Source organism: Peromyscus maniculatus, chromosome 2 (assembly GCF_049852395.1).
Source record: "Peromyscus maniculatus bairdii isolate BWxNUB_F1_BW_parent chromosome 2, HU_Pman_BW_mat_3.1, whole genome shotgun sequence".
Taxonomy (NCBI): Eukaryota; Metazoa; Chordata; class Mammalia; order Rodentia; family Cricetidae; genus Peromyscus; species Peromyscus maniculatus.
Window position 1 is genome coordinate 154,536,367 of NC_134853.1, and position 25,120 is coordinate 154,561,486.

At 48.3% G+C, this 25,120-nt stretch overlaps 1 protein-coding gene across 1 annotated transcript; it reads left to right on the forward strand.

Moving 5' to 3' along the window:
* The first annotated feature begins 220 nt into the window (after positions 1-220).
* Positions 221-17,602, forward strand: Fuca1 (alpha-L-fucosidase 1). Its single transcript, XM_006975683.4, has 8 exons — positions 221-2,681; positions 3,946-4,080; positions 6,597-6,734; positions 10,302-10,407; positions 13,221-13,421; positions 14,856-15,046; positions 16,222-16,321; positions 16,919-17,602. Exons 1-8 carry the CDS (start codon positions 2,167-2,169, stop codon positions 17,057-17,059), a joined length of 1,527 nt encoding a protein of 508 aa, XP_006975745.3. The 5' UTR covers positions 221-2,166; the 3' UTR covers positions 17,060-17,602.
* Positions 17,603-25,120: the final 7,518 nt, after the last annotated feature.

Below are 25,120 nucleotides of genomic sequence, written 5' to 3' on the forward strand. Positions count from 1 at the left end.
AGTTCCTAAGTTCAAAACCTGCCTGAGCTGTACATGGAGTTCAAGTTCAGTTTAGGCAAGTTGGTGGGATCCAGTATCAAAATGAAAAAAATAAAGGGCTGGAGCTGGGCACAGTGGTGCACAAATACAACCCCGGTGTCCAGGTAGAACTGCTGAAAGTTTAAAGTCAGCCTCACATAGATGAAAAACTGTCTTTTTTTTTTTTTTTTTTAAATGTGTAGGGGTGTTTTGCTGCATGTATGTCTGTGTACCACATGTATGTCTGGTGCTCCCAGAGACCAGAAGAGGGCATCAGATCCCTTAGAACTGGTGTTACCAGACAGTGGTAAGTGGGTGCTGGGAATCAAACCTGGGTCCTCTGGAAGAACAGCCAGTGCTTTTAACCTCTAACCATCTCTCCAGCCCTGAATCCAGCTCTTAAACACTTTCTACTTTTGCTTTAAGTAGAGAGGCAGAGTTTATGAAGGGGAAGAGGAAGGCAAGGGCCCTGGGTAGAGATGGGAAATAGCCTTGTTGTTTAGATGATGAGCCAGCCAGCGAGGAGACCTGCCAATGGCCCAGAGAAACCAATGAGGTCCAGTGCAAAAACCTCAGCCTCCCTGATAGCACAGGTCAGTCCACTCTGCTACAGACCCTCCCACAGGCCTCTGCAAGACGACATTTTGGTTTCTCTGTGGGGTCAAATGAAGGACAGAGTACCCCATTTTATTCCCCCCAAGACAAGTTCCGTGCATCAAAAGTCATTGCAAATTCTAATCGCTGTTTGGAAGGATGAAGGGGGAGAAGTTGATTGTTTCTTTAAAGTCCTCCGTGCTTAGTGTTTTAGAGCATATTTCAACATTAACAGAAAATACCCCACGTTTCCTCATTACTCCCTAAAGGAGGAAGCCCTTGGTCTGTCAACATAAGCCCTGATTTTCTCCAAGGTGCCAGACGAGTGGGTGGAGAGATGGCTTCCGCCGCTGTGAATTCTGGTACCACCTTTGGCCTACACTTTCATGATCTTGGGCACCCCCCTGCCCTTCTCCTTGTCTTGATTTCCTCCTCGGTCAGTTGGGAAAGGTAGGGAAGAGGAGCCGTAAACCTCTTATTGCTCTAGCATGCAGTGGTTGCCTCAGCAACCATGGAGCCAGCCGGTTGTGCCACATGGACCATGTGACTTCTGGCTTGCATACTTCCTGCAGCTATGAACACACACACACACACACACACACACACACACACACACACACACACACACACACCATTGGGTGTGTGCTGACAGTAGAGGAACCAGGTGACTTGTCAAACAAGTTTTGCAGAGGTTCCTGGGGCAAGGGGGGTCTCTTGGCTCTCAAGTTTCTGCTCCTGCTATTCTAAAAATCGTGTCCCAGTGGCCCTCTGTGGGCTTGTTGGGTGGCGCTGGATTGAACTCCAGGCCTTCCAACATGCTAAGTAAGTGCTCTACTCCTGAACTACACCCAGCTCCTGGGTGTAGAAGCTAAGCTCTCTGAGAGGCCCTCAGGGGTTTTAGGGTGCAGCTCAGTGCTAGAGTGCTTCCTTTGCATGGTCAAATCCCTGGGGTTCAAAGGCCAGTACTGCATAAAACCAGGCGTGGTGGTGCCACTCCGACCAGCACTCAGAGATAGAAGCAGGAGGATCAGGAATTCAAGGTCATCCTAGCTGTGAATTCGAGGCCAGCCTGAGCTGCATAAGAACCCCCCCCCCCAATGTCAAAATAAATTTCAGTTACAATTTAAAATTAAATTAAAATGTTTAAATGACTCAGAGTTCTCAAAGTAAGTTCAATAAACGAGACAGGCCAAAATAACTAGTCTGCCCTTCCTCTTTCAGCAGCCATTTCTCTGTCTTCATAAAGTTTCTACCTCATTATTTCTATATCTTATGCAGCTCGGCAATCGGCTAAGCGCCACCTGCAGGCAAAGAAACCATGGCTCCTAATTAGCCATTAAATAAATAAAACAATCCGGTTTCGGCCTTCTCCTGAGGATTAGGGCAATAACATGGGCTACTCCCTTTTCTCCGCACTCCCTGAGTCTTTCCCGCTTTACGGGAAGCCGGCAATCAAGTCCCTAGCAGAGACTGTGGGGTTTAAATTCAATAGATCAGAGCCGTCAACGCCTGTTTGCGTCCTTCTCTCAATCAACGCCAGAGGGCGCTCCAGAGATGGCGCCTCGGACGGCACACGGGACCACAAGATTGACCCCGCCCCTTTCCCCTTCCGAGCCAATCGCCACTCAGAGAGGCGGAGCTACTGGACGGCGCCTGCGCGTTAAGAGGGACGGTGCGGGCACGGAAGCAGGGATGCGGGAGCTGAAAAGTGAAGGGTGGGCGGTGGGTACCGCGCTGCTGCAGCTGCTGCTGCTGGTTCCTGCGGCCCAGGCAGTGGCCCAGCGCCGCTACACCGCGGACTGGCAGAGCCTGGACTCGCGGCCACTGCCGAGATGGTTTGACGAGGCCAAGTTCGGGGTGTTTGTGCACTGGGGGGTGTTCTCGGTGCCCGCCTGGGGCAGCGAGTGGTTCTGGTGGCACTGGAAGGGCGAACGGAATCCAGCCTATGAGCGCTTCATGAGAAAAAACTACCCGCCCGGCTTCAGCTACGCCGACTTCGGGCCGCAGTTCACGGCGCGCTTCTTCCACCCGGACCAGTGGGCCGAACTCTTCCAGGCTGCCGGGGCCAAGTGAGTGCGGGCGGGGCGCGCGGCGGGACGGGGCAAGACCACGGCCGGCGCTGCCTGACCGCCGAAGGCCCCGCACCCTGCGTTCTGCATCCTGGAGGATGGAGCATTAATGCTAAAGAAGAGAGCCCTGCTGGGGATTAGTTTTAAAAATGAAGGCGGGAAAGCACTGGGTACTCTAACAGTATGGAGAGAGACCAGAGCCAGACCACACACCCGGTGTCTCTTCTAAAAGGGCTGGCACACAGCCTGGATTCCTGTCAGTTGTAGACCTGGACCAGTCGTCACCTTAGGCTCCCTGCGGCGTCCGTGGAAGGTTATAAAAGGAAGCCGCCTGAGTTCCTTGTAGCCCTGTGTGTCTTTAAATGGAGAAGGAAGGATGGGAGTTTTGGGTTCTCCCTCACCTTCTGACTTCCTTGTGGTCGAACTCTAAGGAGGGATGGGGTTGTTTGGGCAGAGCCTTCCAGAGGAAGTATGTTTTGAGAGCATTATAAATAAGTATGGTGGCGCACGCCTTGGATCCCAGCACTCGGGAGGCAGAGGTGGGCGGATCTCTGTGAATTTTGAGGCCAGCCTGGTCTACAAAGCAAGTTCCAGGATAGCCAGGACTGTTACACCGAGAAACCCTGTCTCGAAAAACAAAAACAAAACAAACAAACAAAAAAGTATTTGCCATTACATGCCATTACAGGAATACAAGGCCTGAGGAAACAGGAGTCTATCTTTTAGCGAGCATCTCTGAGGTCCATAATTAACAAATAAAAAGGGTGAACTCCAGCCTCTTTCCAGACTCCCTGTTTCGTGAATGAGGTCACTAGCTCAGAGAGGAAGGAGCCTGTTGTTCTAGACTGCAGATCTTGTGACCTGGAGATAAGGCTCTTGACCACTGCACCCAGGGGCTGCAAGCCATACCCAGAAGGACTAGTTGGTAAAACAAGCAGCTTCCATCTGTCATCTGCTCTTGCCAACAGAGCAGGGCAGAGGGTTGAAGAAAGTTCATTACTTACGCCCAGAAGGGTTGAGTCTGTGAGCCAAGGTGCACAATTTTGTCTTGCCTCCCTTCCCTCCCCTCTGGGGATCCAGGGCCTCCTTCCATTATTGAGTCATACCTACAAGGGAATATTGTCACTGTGAAAACATCTTAGCTGTTGCAATGACTCATCCCAGTACATCTCCTGTCATCGAGATCTTTCCGCCATACTGGGCAAGGTCATGGTTGTGGTCACTGCCCACTTCCTTTGTTTTTATTTGGTTTTCATGTCTACAGGTATGTGGTCCTGACCACAAAGCATCATGAAGGCTTCACAAACTGGCCAAGTTCTGTGTCTTGGAACTGGAACTCAAAGGACGTGGGGCCCCATCGTGATTTGGTTGGTGAGTTGGGAGCTGCTGTTCGGAAGAGGTGCGTGTCTGTAGACAGCTAGCCTTCCTACGGTCTTAACCATCCATCCCTCCAGGTCTCGTCTTGTTTGTCTGCTGGGGGCATATTTAGCCAGTGAGAAGGTGGGCTCCCAGACTTGGGGTTTGAGATTTGGCAGTTTTCACAAGTCCAAAGGTGATAACAGTGGAAAAAGTTCACAGTGGGGTGTAGGACACTCAGAGTAGACTATGATGGTCCATTTGCAGCCTGCTGAAGATTCCCATGGAAACTTGCAATACAGAGCCTTTTCTTCCTTTCTTCTTTTTTTTTTTTTTTTTTTGGTTTTTTGTTTTTTTTTTCAAGACAGTTTTTTTGTGTAGCCTTGGCTATCCTGGAACTCGCTCTGTAGACCAGGCTAACCTCAAACTCACAGAGATCCACCTGCCTCCACCCCTGAGTGCTGGGATTAAAGGCATGCGCCACCACTTCCCAGCTTAGAGCCTTTTCCAGTATGTGACGGGCCAGGGACTGGGTCTCACCTTTCTCCTCAGTAGCCACCAGCACCCACCCAGCACAGAGCTGTTCAGGCCTGAGGGCAAGCTCTGATAATGGCAGATCCCATTTGGTGATTCTAGCACTTGGGAGGCAAAGGCAGGAGGGTCAGGAGTTCAGGGCTGGCCTTAGATATAGACTGAGTTTGAGGCTAGCCTGGACTACAGAAGATTGTATCTCAGAGGGCTAAATAAAAATAACAGTAGGAATTAATTTCTCAATATAGAAACAGTAGGATGTGGCAGAGATAGGATGGTTTTGGGTTTTGGAGTTGACAAACACAAGACCTCATGAATATTAAGCGGTTGCTCTTTCACTGAATGTATTAGTTACTTCTGTGTCGGTGACCGCCACACCTGTTAGAAACAACTTCAGGAAAGGAAAGTTGATTTTTAGAGGGTTTCGGTCCACCATGGTGGGGTACCTGCATTCATGACAGCCACACACTGTGGTAGAGGTTATTTATTTACCTAACATGACGAGGGAGCAGACAGGAATGACAGGCAGTTTGTCCTTCAGAGCCCTCGTGACCGCTCACTTCTGCCAGCATGTCCCACCTTGTAAAGGTTCGGCAGATTCCCAAAACAACACCATCAGCCAGGGAACAAGACTTCAAAACGTGAGCCTGGGGGAGACATTGCAGACACAAACCGTAACACAGAGCCAGACGCATCCCCAGCCACTGGCCGTGGGATGGAACTTGGACTCAGGGATTCAGGTTTGGAACCCTGCTGGCCGGCTGTGCTTTGCCACTAAGAAAGAAAATGACTTTCAACTGTGACTTGGTAAGTGTGGCTTCCTGTATGAGGGACAGGCTGACTGCCTGCTCGTGAAAATCATCAAGTGTGATTGGAACCCAGTCACGCCTTGTGTCACACACTGCCAGGCACTGTCTCATAGAACACGTTGAGAGCTGAGACGGAGGCCACAGCTTACCAAGTCCAGTGGACTTCCTGCACCTTTAAGAATGCATTTGCTGACTCTCGTGACCGGCTCGGTGTTCTGTGCCCCATGAAGCACTTGCCCAAAAGTCCTGCAGGAAACGTCCGTCTGATCTTAGACGGGGATAAGATAGGGACTTTGGAAGTAGCGGTTTTCTTCTGGTTTGGTTTGGTTTTACAAGTCGGGACCTTATTCTGTATCCCTGGAGAGCTTGGACCTTGCTCTGCAGACGAGGCTGCTTTCTAACTTGAAGCAATTCTCTTGCCTCTGCCTTCCCGGTACTGGGGTCCAGGCCTGTGGCAACATGCCCAGCCTCGGTAGGCTGGATTGGTAGCGTCTTTGTAAGTGGTTAACCCCGAGTCACATGCTGAAATCCTCCTCTCCAGTTCTTTCTTGTCTATGCTATGTTATTTTCTTCATTACTTGCATTATAGTGTCTGCGTAGACCCATATCTTAATGAACTGCAGTAATTGTACCTTTTTATGAGGCACAGTGTGACATGCTCGAAGTGTGTAATGAACTAATCGGGGTAATTAGCATTTCTAGCTCCTTAATCATTTGTCCTTTGTTTGTGTTAGGAACCTTCAAACTCCTTTCTTCTAGTTCTTTAAAAAACATTTACTAGGAGTAGAGATATAGCTTATGATAGAATGCTTACCTAGCTTAGCTGAGGCCCTGGCTTTGATTCTCAGCACCATAAAAAAAATTAAGTAAGATTTTAAAAAATGAAATATATAGCAAGTGTGGTGGCATGTGCCTTTAATCCCAGCACTAGGTAGGCAAAGGCAGGTGGATCTCTGGGAGTTTGGGGCTAGCCTGGTCTACATATCCAGTTCTAGGCCAGCTAGGGCTACATAGTGAGACCCTGTCTCCAAAAAAAAAAGTCTATTAAATAAATAAAGGATCTCAAATAGCTTAGGCTGACATTAAACCCACTTGGTAGCCAAGAATGACCTTGAACTCCTGATCTTCCTAACTCCCGCCCTCCTGAGTGCTGACACCACACCTAGCCTTGTTTTTTTCTCTGCCTAATGCCAGCTGCTGTTGTATTTTTCTGTTTAAGGAACTTACGCTATGGCCTCTACCACTCACTCTTGGAATGGTTCCATCCACTCTACCTGCTTGATAAGAAGAATGGCTTCAAAACTCAGCATTTTGTCAGTGCGAAAACAATGCCAGAGCTGTATGACCTTGTTAACAGGTGAGACATTTTGTCAGTGTGAAAAACGATGCCAGAGCTGTATGACCTTGTTAACAGGTGAGACAGAGACTGAAGGGGCCGGGGCCTGGCAGCTTGTATTTGAAGTCAGAGGCCTCCAGGATGCCGTTAAGGGCTCCGGCCGGAGGCTGCTGTATAAGGCATCAAAGTAATAAAAATGGCGTTTGTATTAATGCAAAGCACGTTTCCCCTCCCACCTCTCAGAACTTCTGGACTGTGGTCACTTACTAGGCTGCTGCAGTCACAGGGAACCCAGGGGGCAGTGAGTCAAAGTGCCCTCCTCCCTTGCCATTGTCCCTAGTCAGGACCTTGGAGAGGGGCACTGGCACCTTTGTGATCACAAGCTGTAAACAGCATCCTGAGCACAGATCCTGATGCTCAGTGAGAACTGTCGTGTCTGGTCTGGGGCTCAGATCTCTCTCACTGTCACAGTGCTGGGAACAGGAAGGAGAGCCACTGTTGAAACTAGGGTCCCCATTCCCAAATTGGAATTTGTTGCTAATGTGTCCCATGTTTTCTTTCACTTTCGTTATTTAGTGGGGACGATGTCACAACACATGTGTACGGGGAAGTTAGTTTTCTCATTTTACCTTGTGGACCCCAAGGATCAGAGTCGGTCATCAGGCTTGATGGCAAGCACTTCCACACACTGACCGCCCCCCCCCCCCCCAGCCCGTTCATAAGCTTTTCCCTTGTGACATCCAGGAGCCTCCCCTGGATGAGGGACCCTAGTAGCCGAAGGGGCGGCTTCTTTGCCCCACTTTCGTTTTATATGATTTGTTTTTGTTATGTCTGGTTTCTTTGCTTTCTTCTTTTTGGTCTTTCTCTGTGTAGCCCTGGCTGTCCTGGATCTCACTCTGTAGACCATTCTGGCCTCGAACTTCAGAGATCCTCCTGCCTCTGCCTCCCTAGTGCTGGGATTAAAGGCGTGTGCACTACCACCACCCAATGGCTTTTTTTTTTTAGGTTTTATTTATTTATTTACTATGTATACAGTGTTCTGCCTGCTTGTATGTCTGCAGGCCAGAAAAGGGCACCAGATCTCATTACAGATGGTTGTGAGCCACCTATGGTTGCTGGGAATTGAACTCAGGCCCTCTGGAAGAACAGCCAGTGCTCTTAACCTCTGAGACATTTCTCCAGCCCAGTTTTTTTCTTTTAAAGCTTTGTGGCTTGGAAAAAAAATTGCTTAGTCTCCCTCAATCTCTTTTTTTTTTTTTTGGGGGGGGGTGTTTGTTTATTTGTTTGTTTGTTTGAGACAGGGTTTTTCTGTGTAGCCACAGCTGTCCTAAAATTCTCTCTATAGACTAGGCTGGCCTTGAACTCACAGAAATGAGATGGGCCTGCCTCTGCCTCCCGAGTGCTGGAATTAAAGGTGTGCGCCACCACCACCGGGCTCTGGCTCTCTTCTTTACCCCTGGACCCGGGGTTAGTAATCATGGGAGTTGCCGAGGTAAGCTGCCTAGCGTATTTGACTGCACACAGTGAAGAGACCACTGTCTCAGTCAGCTTCTAGCCTTAGAGAAGGCTTTCTTTCTTGAGACTGGCCTCACTGTGAAGGGCAGTGAAGGTCTGTCATCGAGCAGGTTCACATTTGTGCTCCAGCGCCTTCAAATCCATGGTCCCAAAACGTGCATAATAATGCTTACCTTCGACCTTCACACTACACACACTGTAGGCTCACAACAGTAAGAATGTAAAGGTGCTTCGAGGCCAGCCTGGGCTACAGAGTGAGTTCCAGGAAAGGTGCAAAGCTACACAGAGAAACCCTGTCTCGAAAAATTAAAAAAAAAAAAAAAAAAAGAATGTAAAGGTGCACTAGACTCCGAAAGGCCTTTCCAGCCCAACTAGGTAGCTGCTAAGACAGCTCAGTGACAGATCAGTGTCATGGTTCAGATGTTTACAACACCCCAAAAGCAGACAGACATCTTCATTTGGTGCTTCTGGAATACCAGGGGCTCACTGGGTAGCCCAGGCTAGCCTCTAATTTGTAATCTCCTGACGCAGGTTCCCAAGTGCTATGATTACAGGCATGAGCCACCACACCTGTCTTTTTTTATTTTTTATTTTTTGTTTTTATTTTTGGTCCTGAGGACAGGACCCAGGTCTTAGAACATTCTGGGCAGTGCTCTGCCGCTGAACTATATACCCCAGGCCATGATCACTGTTATAGTTTTTGTTTTTTTTTTTGTTTGTTTGGTTGGTTTTGATTTTTTTGTTTGTTTGTTTTGTTTTGTTTTTCGAGACAGGGTTTCTCAGTGTAGCTTTGGAGCCTGTCCTGGAACTCACTCTGCAGCCCAGGCTGGCCTCGAACTCACAGAGATCCGCCTGCCTCTGCCTCCCGAGTACTGGGATTAAAGGTATGCACCACCACTGCCCGGCTTTTATTGTTTTTTTAATCACATTTTATTATTTCGTGTCCGTGAGTGTGTATTATATGGGCACATATGTGCCACAGCGCACACATGGAAGTCGGAGAACAACTGTGGAAGTCAGTTCTCCTTCCTTGTGCATTCGGGGGATCAAACTCAGGTCATCAGACTTGAGAGGCCATCTGGCCTGCCCAAGCACCAGCCTCTTTTCCAGAACCTACTTATTATTTATGTGTAGTCTATATGGCCGAGGAGGCCAGAGGGCATCGATTCCCTGGGATGAGAGTTACAGGTGGTTGTGAGCGCCAGGTGGGTGCTGGGGACCACGCCCAGGTTCTCCGCAAGCAGTAAGCACCCTCACCCCGCGCAGTCTCTCCAGCCCTGTGAGCGCCACCCCTAAGTGGAGTTAGTTGCTTGAAGGGAAGCAAACTGTAGATACTGATTACCTTTCTAAAAGGGGGAACAGGGAGATTGGGGGAAGTGTACGGAAGAAATGTGTTCTTTGTTATTGTTGTTGTTATTATTATTGCTATTGCATTTTAATATATTTAGGGTGTGTGTGCATGCATGAGCCATGCTGTGCATGTAGAGGTCAGAGGACCACTTGCAGGAGAAGGACCCAGGGATTGAACTTGGGTCGTCAGACTTGGCAAGTAGGCGCCTTTACATATGGAGCCCCTCACCAACCCCTGCAGTTCTTTTCTTAATTAAAGTTTTTATTTTATGTGTATGGCTGTGTTGCCTGCATGTGTGTCTATGCACTCTGTGCGTGCCTGGTGCCCACAGAGGCCAGAAGAGGGCATCAGGTCCTGGGGCACTGGAGTGACGGGTGATTGTGAGCCTCTGTGTGGGTGCAGGAATCAAACCTGAGTCCTCTGGAAGAGCAGCCAGTGCTTTTACCTACTCGGCCAGCTCTCCACACGCCCTCCCTGAGGCTCTTTTAGATTCTTACCTCTTTAGTTTCTGCGGTGTAATTTTTATGGTACTCTCCAGTCAAGAGACTTTTCTTCTTGATGGGCTAGGAGTGGAACCCACGGCCTCACGTGTGGTAGGCAAGTGCCCGACCACAGAGCCATTCTCCCGTCTCTAATTTTTGAATATTTGTTGCAAACTCTGACCGTAAGACTGACTAGATATAGATGCAGATAGCAAACCGTTCTGATCACGTGTCTTCCAGCTACAAACCCGACCTGATCTGGTCTGATGGGGAGTGGGAGTGTCCTGACACTTACTGGAACTCCACAGCTTTCCTCGCCTGGCTCTATAATGATAGCCCTGTCAAGGTAGGTGGTTATCTAACTTACTCATCAGTGGTTCTGATAAAAGAGCATGATGGGGGGCGTGGTACTTGGCAGTCATCTCAGCCTGTAGGCCATGGCAGGGGGAATTCACAGCAATCCTCCTGCCTCAGCTTCCCAAGAGCTGGGATTATGGGTGGATGGCATCACTCCTAGCTCTATATCCAAAATTTAAAGGGTACTTGTTGGCCGCCGCCCACAGCAGCCATGTGGATGGTAGAGAGTGCTGGATGCTGCCGGGGGTGGAAGAATCATGAGCCATGGTTACCTTTTAGAGCTTTATTAGGAGAGAGAAAGAGAGAGAGACACACAGGGGAATACAGGGAAATACAGTGGAAGGGCACGCCCACTTTTTAGGCTGGGACGCCATCGTAATAAGGACATACTTACAGTACTTAGCTAGCTAGCTAAACCCTCCCCACCGTCAGTACAGATAGCTAGTATATTTGCATCTTGTGCTATGGGACTTCATCTTTGTGATAGAAAATGTCTGCCTGCCAGGTGGTACCGGCTCACACTTGAATCCCAGCACTGGAGGCAGAGCCAGGCGGATCTCTGAGTTCAAGGCCAGCCTGGTCTATAGAGCCAGATCCAGGACAAGCACCAAAACTACACAGAAAAACCCTGTGGGAAACGGGGGGGGGGGGGGGGGGGCGCGGGGGATGTCAAAGATTTTACATGCTCTAGATTTGTAAGTTTTAAAGAAAAAGCTAAGTATGAAGCAGTTTGGTAGTTGGAGGTCTAGCTCAGTGGTAGAGCACTTGCTTAGCATGCAGGGGGCCCTGGATTTAACTCAAACACCAAAACTAAGCTTGGATGAAGATGCCCTGGTGGGTCCCTATCTGTGTAGGTCTTATTGGGTAGTTATTACTAAACTCAGGATATGGGAAGAAGGGGAGAGAGAAGAGAGACACCCTTCCTTGAGTGAAGGATGCTGATTGAGGGTAGTCCTCATGGACTGGAGTATACTTCGCTGGGAGAGCATGTTAACGTATGCAAGGCTTGTGTTCAGGGCCTTGCCAAGTCTCAGGACTCCCAGATATGCATTTCATCCCTAGGTAGTTAACGCTGACAGAATGCCAGGGTCTAAATTGTCCACATCTGTCTCCTCTACAAGTCTCTGCTTAAAGTTTAAAGGGCAAACACTGTGTTATTCACCGTGGCACCCCTGTCTCTGCCACAGAAATAATTATGAGTGAGCAGTTGACTGCCCATCAAGACTTGAGATGGGCCAGGTATGGTAGTGCATGCCTTTAATCCTAGCATTCAGGAGACAGGAGGATCTCTGTGAGTTGAAGGCCAGCCTGGTCTACACAGTGAGCTCCCAGGCCACCCAGGGCTACATAGTGAGACTGTCTGAGAAACAAAGAAAGAAGGTCTGAGGGGCCTTGTCCCTGCCTCCTCTGGTCTGTGCCTCCATGGAGCCAGGTCATCTGCTGCATGATGACAGCCACACGTGCCTGAGTAAGGAGAGTCACAGTAAGGGAAAAAAGATAAACAAAGATGCAGCATTGGTGAAGCCAGCAAATGTCCACCACAAGTATTTAAAAACCACAGCAAAGTCGGGCAATGGTTTTATGGCGCACACCTTTAATCCCAGCACTTGGGCAGGGAGATCTCTGTGAATTCCAGGCCAGCCTGATCTACAGAGTGAGTTCTAGGACAGCCAGGGCTACACAGAGAAACCCTGTCTCAAAAAACAAAACAACAAAACCCACAGCAAGGGCGAGGGCGAGGGCTCAGTGGTTAGAGCAAGCACTGCTTCAAGTTCCTTTCCCAGCACACACACTGTGGATCACAACCGCCTGGAACTCCAGTAAAAGCAGCTGGCACCCTCTTCTGGCCTTCCTGGGTACTGCACAGGTGCGCAGACTTAGCAAGCAAAAGACTCATACACACTTTGTGATTTATTTATTTACTATATGTGTGTATGTATGTATGTATGTATGTATGTATGTATGTATGTATGTATATCTGTGTGCGTTTATGTGTTCTGTGTGCATGCAAAAGCCCATAGAGGCCAGAAGAGGGCACCAGATCTCCTGTTACTAGAGTTACAGGTGGTTATGGTCACCATGTGAGCTGGGAAACAAACCCAGGTCCACTTCGAGAGCAGTAACTGCTCTTAACCACGGAGCCATCTCACCAGACCCCCAAACAGTTTTTAAAAGATGATGTTATTTATGTGAATAGGTGTTTTGCCTGCATGATTTATGTGTGTGCAGGAGCCAGTGGAGGCCAGGAGAGGGTGTTGGATCCCCTGGGACTGGAGTTACAGGAGGTTGTGAGTCACCATGTAGGTGCTGGGAACTGAGCTCACATCCTTTGTAAGAGCATCAAACACTCGTAACTGGGGCCGTCTCTCCAGTCCCAGGAGTGCTGCAGAGTTCCCATGCTTTTACAGCAAGCCCTTCATCCACTGAGCCGTCAATCATCCCCTGAGCCCCCCCAGACAATCTCTAAAACCGCCCCCTGCAGGCACACTCCCTCTGTGCCTCTCTCAGCTGACTTCCTGGGCTTAAGCATGGCAGACATTAGAGGCTGGATGCTTCTTTGTCTAAACACTGTCTTCCACACTGTAGAACGGTAGTCAGCAACTCTGGCTTCTCCTGCTGGGTATCAGCACCGCCCACATGAGGACCACAAAACCGTCAGGTTTCCCTGTGTGCCCTTTAGAGCAGTCGCCCCAGGGGAAACCACTAATGTAGTCCTGCTGTTCTTCCTGTCACCAGATGCATCTGCATCGCATAAAGGAGCAGGAGGTGCTGCTCCAGTGACCCCGTTCTCCTTCCGCTTAGGATCAGGTGGTAGTGAATGACCGGTGGGGTCAGAACTGCTCCTGTCATCACGGAGGGTACTACAACTGTCAAGATAAATACACACCACACAGCTTGCCCAGCCACAAGTGGGAGATGTGCACCAGCGTGGACAGGTCGTCCTGGGGCTATCGGCGTGACATGACCTTGTCTACCATTGCCAGCGAAAATGAAATCATTGAGGTAAGAGCACTCCACCGGGGATGTTTTAACTGCTTACCTCACAGCAGCCCTCTGACTGAGCAGGGTTGTTAGAACATGCTAACCTCTCCTAAGCACTTTGTCATCATCGCTGTTACAGAGAAGCGGGTTGGGGCCATGAAAACCTTTTTTTTTTTTCTCCCTTTTTTTCTTTTTTGGCTTTTTGAGACAGTTTTCTCTGCATAGCCCTGGCTGTCCTGGAATTCGCTTTGTAGACCAGGCTGGCCTCGAACTCACAGAGATCTGCCTGCCTCTGCCTCCCAAGTGTTGTGATTAAAGGCGTGCACCGCCATATGTGGCTGAAACCTTTTTTTAATTACATCTCTTTATTTGTTTTGGGGTGGGGGCAAGTGTGTACCACAGTGCACATGGAGAGGTCAGCAGACAGCCTGACGGTCACTTCTCTCCTTCCATCCTGTGAGTCCCGGGGATCAAACGTAGGTCATTCATCTTGGTGGCCTTGGCCATCTTCTCAGCATCAGGGAAAGCTTTATCTACAGAGGTGTTCTTTCCAGAACTTTCCTTCCTTTTTCTTCTTTGTTGCCAGGGTGTATGTGCATATGTATGTATGTTTGTGCACGTGTGTTTGTGACGGGCACAACCGGAGGTGTGCGTCCTCAGGTTCCACCTATGAGGGAGGGGCACAATCTCTTACTAGCCTGGAACTGGCCATTCAGCTGGCACTCTGGCCAGGAAGCCACAGCAGCAAGCCTTTGTTTCTGCTCCCCAGGACGAAGATTACAAGCACACATTACACTACAACCTCCAGATTTTTTGGTGCTTGTTGATTTGGGTGTGTTTTGTTTGAACGTGAATTCTGAGGATGAACCCAGGTCTTCTTGCTTTTTTTTTTTTTTTTTTTTTTTTTTTTAAGGTTTTTCAAGACAGGGTTTCTCTGTGTAGCTTTGCGCCTTTCCTGGAACTCACTCTGTAGCCCAGGCTGGCCTGGAACTCACAGAGATCCACCTGGCTCTGCCTCCCGAGTGCTGGGATTAAAGGCGTGCGCCACCGCCACCTGGCGTCTTCTTGCTTATAAGGCAAGCACTCACCCTCTGGGCCATCATCGTCCAAGCCCTTTCCCAGGAGTGTTTTCAGTTAGCACATGAGTGGTTTCCGTTTCTTGGAACTATAGTCGGTAATTCCGTAGGCAGGAGGACTCACTATGGAACAGAAGAGTGCTCGGCTGGCGGGGCTGGGGTGGCGGGATGGAGTGCCACGTACAGCCGCAGCTTAGGGAGACATGTGCCATTATGCTCGGCTCTAAAGTGTGACTCGCCTTCCCTTTTTCCCCTTGCAGTGCTAAGGATCGAACCCAGGGCTTTTCTTCTCTTGATGTCCCTTCCTGTCTGCATATTCCAGACACCGTGCCAGGCTTGGTAGTCAGGCCTCAGCTTTCCTTGACTCTGCTCTCTTTAGGAATTGGTTCAGACAGTAAGTCTGGGAGGCAACTATCTTCTCAACATTGGACCAACTAAGGATGGACTGATCGTTCCCATCTTCCAAGAAAGACTTCTTGCTGTGGGCAAGTGGCTGCAGATCAATGGGGAGGCCATCTATGCCTCCAAACCCTGGAGAGTGCAGTCGGAAAAGAACGTGACAATTGTGTGGTGAGCCTCGTCTTCTTGTACGTCAGGAGGAGGATTGATGATAGCTGTGTTTTCAGTTCTGCGTGAGAGAACAGCCAAAGTGAAAGAATAAATAGCAAGAGATGATAATGGATGGATGGTGGATGGATATATGGGGGGTGGCAAATTATCAATCTGGGTAATGCCCAACAGAAATAGATCGATTGGGGAAACCGATTTATGGCTGGAGCTCCTGTGAGAGGGTGGGTCCTAGGCAGAGCCGAGTGGGGCTTCTAACTCAGCAAGTAACAGCAACAAACTGACATCATCTGACTCTGAGGCCCACAAACACCCAGCAGAAGTGGACTGGGGAAGTTGAGGCAGTCAGCTGGAGTTCCAAATGCACTTTCTCTCCATGGACTAAACTGCCCATGGCTGAACCTCCGGCTTCCCGTTGCCCCTGCAGACACTTTTATATCGGGATGAATAATGGGACCCTGTTGGAGATGGCTGACCTAGCTGTTCTCAGAGGCTCGAAGGTTTCCCTCCCTGGCAGAGGGTTAGGGGCCAGCCCAAACCCTGACAAAAGGGGCCTTAGGACACTTTGAGACCAACATGCTTAGATGTGAAATGTGGCCGGGGCACCCCGCTTTCCCAAGCAGCTGCTGCTTTTCCTCCTTTTCTTCTTCCTCCTCTTCCTCTTCCTCTTCCTCCTCCTCTTCTTCTTCCTCCTCTTCCTCCTCCTCTTCCTCCTCCTCCTCCTCCTCCTCCTCCTCCTCCTCCTCTTCTTCTTCTTCTTCCTCTTCTTCTTCTTTCGACTGTAACAGTCCTAGCTGTCCTGGAACTCTTCTCTGTAGACCAGGCTGGCCTTGAACTCACAGAGATCCGCCTGGCTCTGCCTCCCGAGCGCTGGGATTAAGGGCGTGCGCCATTGCTGCCCGGCAACAAAGGTTATCAGCAGGGGAAGGTCTGGAAAACGTGCCGCCAAGGGTTAATTTTAATTTTTAAAGAAACCTTAATCAGGTGAAGAGGATAACAGAGGATTTCAAAGAGTTTTCTGGACCGCTTCCTCCCCCCTCCCTTCCTCTCACTTCCTAGTACTCTTGACGAACACACGGTCTTTAATGGGTGAGTTATGTGAAGGGGATTGAGGGTCTGTCAGGGAACACCACTCAGCGTTCTGTGGCCCCATGAACATCCGTGTTTCTTGTTCCCAGGTACACTGCTAAAGACGCAGCAGTTTATGCTACTTTTCTGTACTGGCCAGAAAATGGAATCATAAACCTTAAATCCCCCCAAACGACCTCGACCACAAAGGTAAGGAGGCTCGTGGACCTATAACTTGTCTTTGTGTGCTTAGGCATACACTCCACTACTGTACTGATACAGCTATTTTTGTTTGTTTGTTTTTTGAGCCAGGTTCCTCTCTCTCTCTCTCTCTCTTTCTCTCTCTCTCTCTCTCTCTCTCTCTCTCTCTCTCTCTCTCTCTCGCTCTCGCTCTCTCGCTCTCTCGCTCTCTCACTCTCTCGCTCTCTTTCTCTTCAAGACAGGGTTTCTCTATCTGTCCTGGAACTATGGCTCTGTCTGTCCTGGAACTCATTTTGTAGACCAGGCTGGCCTTGAACTCACAGAGATCCAACTGCCTCTGCCTCCTGAGTGCTGGGATCAAAGGCGATCCAGGTTCTTTATGAAGAAGCTCAGGCTAGCCTCAGCCTGTGGTCCTCCTGTCTCCACCTTCCGGGTGCTAAGACTCCGGGCTTGTGTCACCATGCCTGGACAGATGTAACTTTTATGAAAAAGCAAAGAACTAAGGCAGGCTTCCTTTCTTGTGTATGGTCCACTAGAGTGTCCTCGCTGCTATGGTCCAGCACACCCGTGAATAACGGGGTCTTTCCATCCCCTTGCTTTCCGCAGATAACGATGCTAGGACTGGAAGGAGATCTGACCTGGACCCAGGATCCTCAGGAGGGGGTCCTCATCTCTCTGCCCTCGTTGCCACCCAGCGCTCTTTCGGTGCAGTATGCCTGGACGCTAAAGCTGACCAAAGTGAAGTGATTATTGTTGGAGAGCAGATGGCCCTGTGCGCGGCTTTGCCTTTCTCTTACAGGACCGTCAGTGCAATAAAGTAGCTTCCCTTCCCCACCCAGTGACGGCTTTCCCAGCCTATTTTAATCTATGGGAACCTAGTACACTGAGTCGCCGAATGACTCGATTGAAGACGGGAGATCCATTGCTGGCGTCTCTCTGGTGAGCAGAAAGGCCTGGACAGCTCAGCTGAGCTCACCTGCTCCATCACTAGAGTGAAATCTCCCTTTCTGATGACGAGCCAAGTCACCTGATGCCTGTGGGAGCGGGTCAAAGAGGTCTGGCAGACCCAAGCCCCTGTGCCTTATATTGGTTGTCACTAATCCCGAGGGCATTACACCGGTCCCGAAGCGTTTGCCAGGCTGCCAAGGCCACCTCTTTGGAAGTTTGCAAAGCAAGCCAAAGCTCTGGCACTGAGCATGTCTTCAGAGATACTGATGAAGGAGTGTGATTCTGCCTTGCCCTTTAAAAAAGATGGAAGTAAATTTGTGTGTCAGATTATGTCTACCAAAAGCATGTCATAGTTTTCTTTCCCTAGATTCCGTTTGGGCTGTTTGCAGCCTTTTATTCATTTACTGGCTGTTTTTTTTTTTTTTTTTTTTTTTTTTTTGGTGTTTCGAGACAGGCTTTCTCTGTGTAGTCCTGACTGTGCTGGAACTCACTCTGTAGACCAGGCTGGCCTCAAACTCAGAGATCCACCTGCCCCTGCCTCCCAAGTGCTGGGATTAAAGATGTGCTCCACCACTGCCCACCCTCCACCCAGATTTTTAAACAATATAATAGCAAGAAGGCTGGAGAGACGGCTCAGCAGAGAATCAGAACTCGGTTCCTAACACTCCTGACAGTTCACAACTGTGCATCTCCAGTTCCAGACAGAGGGCCTGTTGCCCTCTGCTGGCTTCTGTGGGCACTGCACACGTGGTGTATACACACACACACACACACACACACACACACACACAGGCAAAACCCCCATAAACAGAAATTAATCATTAAGAACAATAGTGTGAATATCTTTTTTAAATATATTCTTTTTTTTTTTAAGATTTATTTATTTATTATGTATACAGTATTCTGCCTGCACATATGACTATAGACCAGAAGAGGGCACCAGATCTCATTCTAGATGGTTGTGAGCCACCATGTGGTTGCTGGGAATTGAACTCAGGACCTCTGGAAGAACAGCCAGTGCCCTTAACCTCTGAGCCATCTCTCCAGCCCCATATAGTGTGAATATCTTTATATCAAGATTTTAAACATGGCCGGGTGTTGGTATCTATTATAAGTCTAGCACTCAGAAGCAGGGGGATAAAGAATTCAAAACCAGGCTCTGGTGTAGACCAAGTTTGAGGCCAGTCTGAACTACATGAAACTCTGTCTCAAAACCAATGGAGCTGGAGAGATGGCTCAGCAGTTAGCGTTCCTACTGCTATTGCAGAGGACAGAGTTTGGCTCCCAGAACCCACAGATAGCTCGACAACCACCTGGAACTCCAGCTCTAAGGGATCCAGTGTTCTCTTCTGCCCTCCGAGGTTACTGTCTCACTTCCCATACCCATACAAAGGCACACAAGAAATTCAAATCTGGCCAGGCAGTGGTGGTGCACGTCTTTAATCCCAGCACTTGGGAGGCAGAACCAGATGGATCTCTGTGAGTTCGAGGCCAGCCTGGTGTACAGAGCAAGATCCAGGACAGGCACCAAAACTACACAGAGAAACCCTGTCTCAAAAAACAAAAATAATAATAATAATAAATAAAATCTATTTTATTGACATATAATTCACACTGTATGACTCACCCCACTAAAAACGTACAGTTGGGCCAGTTATGGTGGCACACGCCTTTAATACCAGCACTCAGGAGGCAGAGGCAGATGGATCTCTGAGTTTGAGTCCAACCTGGTCTACAGAGTGAGTTTGAGGGGAGCCAGGGAGACACAGAGAGACCCTGCCTCAAAAAAAAAAAAAAATCAAACAACCACTTACAGTTGAGTGGTTTTTAGTGTATTCACAGGTTGTCCAAACGCCACTGCAGTAGTTAGAACAATCTCATTATCCCCATAGAAAGCAATGGCTGTTAGGAGTCATCTCTCCAGCATCCTGCCTCAAGACTCACTGTCACCTTTGTGTATGAAGTCTTGTGTTCAGGGTCTAATGTCACTGTAATCCGGCAGCATGAGCGTCCTGTGTTCATCTTCTAATACTCGGCAGGCTTTGTTTACATTCATTCACATTGTGACACATCCCAATACCTTCATTCTCCTTATGGCTGAATAATGTTTATGGACATAACATTATTACTTGGTTTCTGAGACAGGGTTTCTCTGTGTAATAGCCCTGGCTGTCCTGGAACTCGATCTGTAGACTAGGCTGGCCTCGAACTCAGAAATCTACCTGCCTATGCCTCCCAAGTGCTGGGATTAAAGGCATGTGCCACCACTGCCCAGCATAACACATTATTTATTCATCATTTGACGGACATTTGAATTGCTTTCAGGTGTGTCCAATCCACGGTTGGAGGGCCACATATGCCCTGGGGTATCTATGAAGGTGCTCCAACACAAATCATAAATTTACTTAAAAACATTATCTTAGTTTCTTGTTGCTGGGATGAAATACCCTGACAAAGGCAACTTGAAGGAGAAACATACAGGATGAGGTCGTTGTCCAAAGGAAAAGATGGTTGTCCTGTTTGGGGACATCGGTAGCTAAAGTCACAGCGCACCTGTTTAAAAGGTTAGGGTGATAGACGAGAGTATGTCGGGGCATGCCCAGTGTGCTGGCTAGTTCTGTGTCAACTCCACACAAGATACAGTCGTTTGGAAAGAAGGAACTTCAACTGAGAAAATGCCCCTACCAGGTGACCTGTGGGCAATCCTGTGGAGCATTTTCTTTTAAGTAGTGATGGATGTGGGAGGGGTCCAGCCCATTGAGGGTGATGTCACCCCTGGGCAGGTGGTCCTGGGGTGTATAGGAAAGCAAGCAGAGCAACCCATGAGGAGCAAGCCAGTAAGCAGCACCTCTCCATGGCCTCTGACTTGAGTTCCTGCCCCGACTTCCTTTCATGACAGACTAACTTACAACTGAAAGCGGAATTAACACTGTCTTCCCTGGGTTGCCTTGGTCAAGATGTTTTATTTTTTCATTTTGTTTCTTTGTTGTTGTTAGGTTGGTTATTTATTTATTTTTAGACCTAAGAAAGGAGGGAGGGAAGAGAAAAAAATGACTAGTTTTTAGTTGCCTTTTTGAGACAGGATCCCACTCTATAACTTAGGTCTTCATGGGACTCAGATGTGTTGCCCAGGCTGGCCTCAAACTCTTGGATCCTCCTGCCTCAGCTTTTCAAGTGGTGGTGATGTTGTTTAGAGGGGTGAGAATAGGTTCATTTTCTCTGCTAATTAGAGAATTAAAAGGGAGCGAGAAAGGTTTCTGGGCATCTTGGGGAGTCCCAGTAGATCCTCATACGATACTGGAGAAATCAGGATCCTTTCTTGGGGTCTCAGTTTCTCTAATAACAGAATTTAAGAATGAGCACACAAGGACAAAGACCTGACTCAAACCAAAGCTTGGGACAATGTATTAGAGTTTGGAAGGAGAAGCCCAGGGTGGGTGAGCTGTCAACCTCACAGCTGCCTGGAAGGGAGGAGCAGGATGGAGAAGAGAAGGAACAAATACCACCCTGCTGGAGGTGTGGCAAGGTCAGCTGCCTGGAGGGAGCCGCGGATGGGGGGACGAAGAAGCCCGAAGCTCCTTAGGGAACTTCATGGTAGCTCAGCCTCTGGACCAGCATCCGAGAGAAAGAAGAGAGAGAATGATTATGCCAGAAGAGGGAGAAGGGAGGAAGGGGGTTACACCTCCCCAGTCAGGCCTCAGACTAGACCCAGTGGAAAGGTGGTTCAGCCAGTAGGGACTTCATTAGGGGGCGGGGACTCTGAGAAGGAAAACTTCATCTTCTTAGGTGAACTTGCCTTCTTCCTAGGAGTGTCCCCTAGCCAGGTCCTTGGCCTGCCCCACTGGCTAAACCCTTACAGGAGAGGAGACAAGGATTTCTTTCTTTTTTTTTTTTTAATCTAGGGGTGGAGTTCTTAACATGGTATTGTTTCTTTTGCTTATCTTTAGATTATAAATATTCTACAATAAATGTTACTTGAAGGGGGGGGGAGACAAGGGCCCGTCTCCACCCAGAAGTGCGTGTTTTCTTTATGGAAGAGTTGCAGGTACAGGCCACCACCCCAGGCCTTGGCTTCCTTTCCAATGTAGCTATAATGTTTGGTTATGGTACCTTTCCTTATCATTCCATCCTAATTATATTACAGTGTGGGCACATGTGTGCTTGCCTGGGCATGCTGGGGATCCTGTGGCAGTCCAAGGACCGGACTTAGGTGCAAGGTCTGGTCCTCAGCCCTGCACTCAAGTGTGCTTTTACGACCTCACTGGCCTCATTCCTCTATTTTTGGGAAGGTCTTTCTGTAGCCCAGGCTGGCCTGAAACTCACAGAGATCCTTCTACTTCTGCCTCCAGAGTACTGGGATTAAAGATTAAAGGTGTTAAAGTTATGTGCCGCTGTAGACGAATTTCTAAACGGTCTTAATAAATAAAAACGTGAAGAGCCAGGCAGTGGTGGCACATGCCTTTATCGAGGCCACCCTGGGCTACAGAGTGAGTTCCAGGACAGGCTCCAAAGCTACACAGAGAAACCCTGTCTCGAAAAACCAAAAATAAATAAATAAATAAATAATAAATAAATAAATAAATAAATAAAGCCAAATATAGGGGTGAAAGCCTGAGAGAAAGATCAGAGGAACAGGACAAACCACGAGCCAACCTTATCTCACCAACTCTGCAGCTTCCAAAGAGAGCTTCTTCCTGCATACTCACGTTTATATGCCTTTTCTGTTCTGTTCTCTTCCAGAGGACCTGGGTTCAATTCCCAGAACTCTCATTGGCTCTCTTAGCCCAGCTACATCACTTCCTCTTCCTACACAGCTCTGTCACTTTCTGTCTGTCTGTACAGACCTTCAGACCTCTCTGGTTGGTACTGGGATTAAAGGCATGTGTCATCACACCTGGCTCTGTTTCCAGTGTGGCCTTGAACACACAGAAGTCCTGCCTGCTAAGTGATAGGATTAAGGGCATGTGTTCCTGCTGCCTGACTTCTTTGTTTACTTATAATGGCTTGTTATTTCCTCTCATCTCCAGGCAAACTTATTTATTAAAGCACAAATAAAACATCACCACATGCCACTACATATGTGCCAGCTCTAATTAAAACACAAAACGAAGCAAGGTCTCATGTAGCTCAGGCTATCCTCAACCTCACTAGGTAGCAGAGTGTCCAGGAATATTACTGTAACTATGTAACAGTGTGCTGCATTTGTTTAACTATGTAAAGAGGTGTTGCTGTTTCACCTTGCCTACCTAAGGCACCTGATTGGTCTAATAAAAAGCTGAATGGCCAATAGCTAGGAAGGGGAGGGATAGGCAAGGCTGGTGGGCAGAGAGAATAAATAGGAATCTAGGCTCAAGAGAGAATGAAAGAAGAGGGGAGAACAAGGGAGAAAGAGAGAGAGAGAGAGAGAGAGAGAGAGAGAGAGAGAGAGAGAGAGAGAGAGAGGAGAGAGGCCCAGGGCCAGCAGCCAGGCAGCTGCCAGCCAGTCAGACACATAGTAAGACATAGCATGAGGGCTGGAGAGATGGTTCAGTGGTTGAGAGCACTGACTGTAAGAGCCATATATGCCTGGTGGTCAGGCTGACTTCAGTTTTAGCCCAAGGTCAGGCCAGGATTTGGCAATATTTTTTTTCTCTCTTCTCTCTTACGGTTGTCTCTAGGCATACACATGTAGTACTTAGACATACATACAGGCAAAGCAACCATACACAGAAATACATTGGTAATAACTTAAAAATCTGCTGGACATGCTGCCATACCTTTAACCTCAGCACTTCGGAGGCAGAGGCGGAGGCAGCCAGAGCTCTGTGAATTTGAGGCCAGCCTGGTCTCTACAGAGTTCCAGGCCAGGCAGGACTACATAGTGAGACCCGTCTCAGAAAAACAAAAGGCCCCTCTGCTTTCACATTGTCCCTTTACAGTCTACTTCATGACCTTAACCTTTGGGACACATTCAACCCCGTTCTGCATGTAGCTGTGCTAGCCATTTGAGGACAGCAAGATAAGAAGAGGGTGAGGTAGTGCCTGCATGGGGACATCATGACTCACTAGTGACCAGCTGCAAGGCTTCAAGGTTCATTCCAGAACACCAGGAGCATCCCCCAGGGTTATCAGTCCTTTCCTAACCTAGCCCTTCTGGCCTTCCCTGTTGCTTCAGGATTAAAGGAGCTGGAAAATGGCTGAGCTGAGAGGCCTTTGTTGGCAAGAGCCTGCCACACGTTTCCCTGTTATCTTCGTCCCTAGCAACTCGGCCTGGAACCACTGAGCCTCTCAGAAGGCAGGTAAATGGACTTGGGTTGGGAACCCTGTGCGATCTAAGACGTGGGGAGGCAGTGGAGATGAAGTGATTGGGATCCACACAGGAGCTGTCCAACATGGCGGCTCTTCATGGGACACACGCTCAGAGAATCCTGGTGTGGGCATGATCTGAGGGTCGAGCCTCCAGCCCTGCACACCAAAGGCAGCTCACTAAACACTTCAGGTGACCATCGTCTCCATGACCCCCACACCAGCTGCATCATCTACAGCAAAGCCAGTGAGACACTAGCAAGTTATGGCTCAGCTACATTCCTGCTCTCTTCCTCCCTCCCTCCCTCCCTCCTTCCTTTTTTTTTTTTTTTGACAGAGTCTCTCTAGGTAGCCCAGACCACCTGAGAACTCTCATTCCCCCCCCCCACACTTCAGCTTCCAGAGAGATTGAGTTAGTCCAGGCTTCTTTTCAACTAATACAGCCCCTAGGAAGAATTCAGTTTAATCCAGCTTTTTTTTTTTTTTTTTTTTAAAGATGAGGTCTTATGTAGCCCAGGTTACATGCGCAACCATGGCTAATTTCCGCAGTGGAGTCTTACATTATCCAAGCTGTTCTGGAACTGGAAGGCTTGTCATCCCAATTCAGTCTTCTTTTTGCAAAAAAATTTTTTTCAATTAAGACCTTTATTAACAGTGCTTGCAGTTTGTTGACTTTTTTTAAATCAAGTTGTAAACTTTTTATTACAAATTAAAAATGAAGTTCTTAAAAATCTCAACTTGACCAGATATGAAACAATTTAAAAACCACTAAAGGTGTATTGAGAAAAAACAGACCTTTTTTTTTTTTCAAAAAAAAAAAAAAAAAACCCACATTTGTCATTACCAAGAAGAGACATCTTTAGATAAAAATAGTAAAAACCCCATGCCCTTAAGGTCTTTGGCTCCAATCTTTGTTCATTTCTTTCTTTCTTTCTTTCTTTCTTTCTTTCTTTCTTTCTTTCTTTCTTTCTTTCTTTCTTTCTTTCTTTCTTTCTTTCTTTCTCTCTTTCCTTCCTTCCTTCCTTCTTTCTTTCTTTCTTTCTTTCTTTCTTTCTCTCTTTCCTTCCTTCCTTCTTTCTTTCTTCCTTCCTTCCTTCCTTTTCTTCCTTCCTTCCTTCCTTCCTTCCTTCCTTCCTTCCTTCCTTTTCTTCCTTCCTTCCTTTTCTTCCTTCCTTCCTTCCTTCCTTTCTTTCTTTTAAGATTTATTTATTTATTACATATACAGTGTTCTGTCTGCATGTATGCCTGTATGCCAGAAGAGGGCACCAGATCTCATTATAGATGGTTGTGAGCCATCATGTGGGTGCTGGGAATTGAACTCAGGACCTCTGAAAGAACAGCCAGTGCTCTTGACCTCTGAGCCATCTCTCCAGCCCTCAGAATAAGACAATGCTTTTTTTTGGGGGGGGGGGCGGGGAAGGTTCGAGACAGGGTTTCTCTGTGTAGCTTTGTGCCTTTCCTGGAACTTACTCTGTAGCCTAGGCTGGCCTGGAACTCACAGAGATCCACCTGCCTCTGCCTCCCGAGTGCTGGGATTAAAGGTATGCACCACCACCGCCTGGCTGTTCTTTTCTT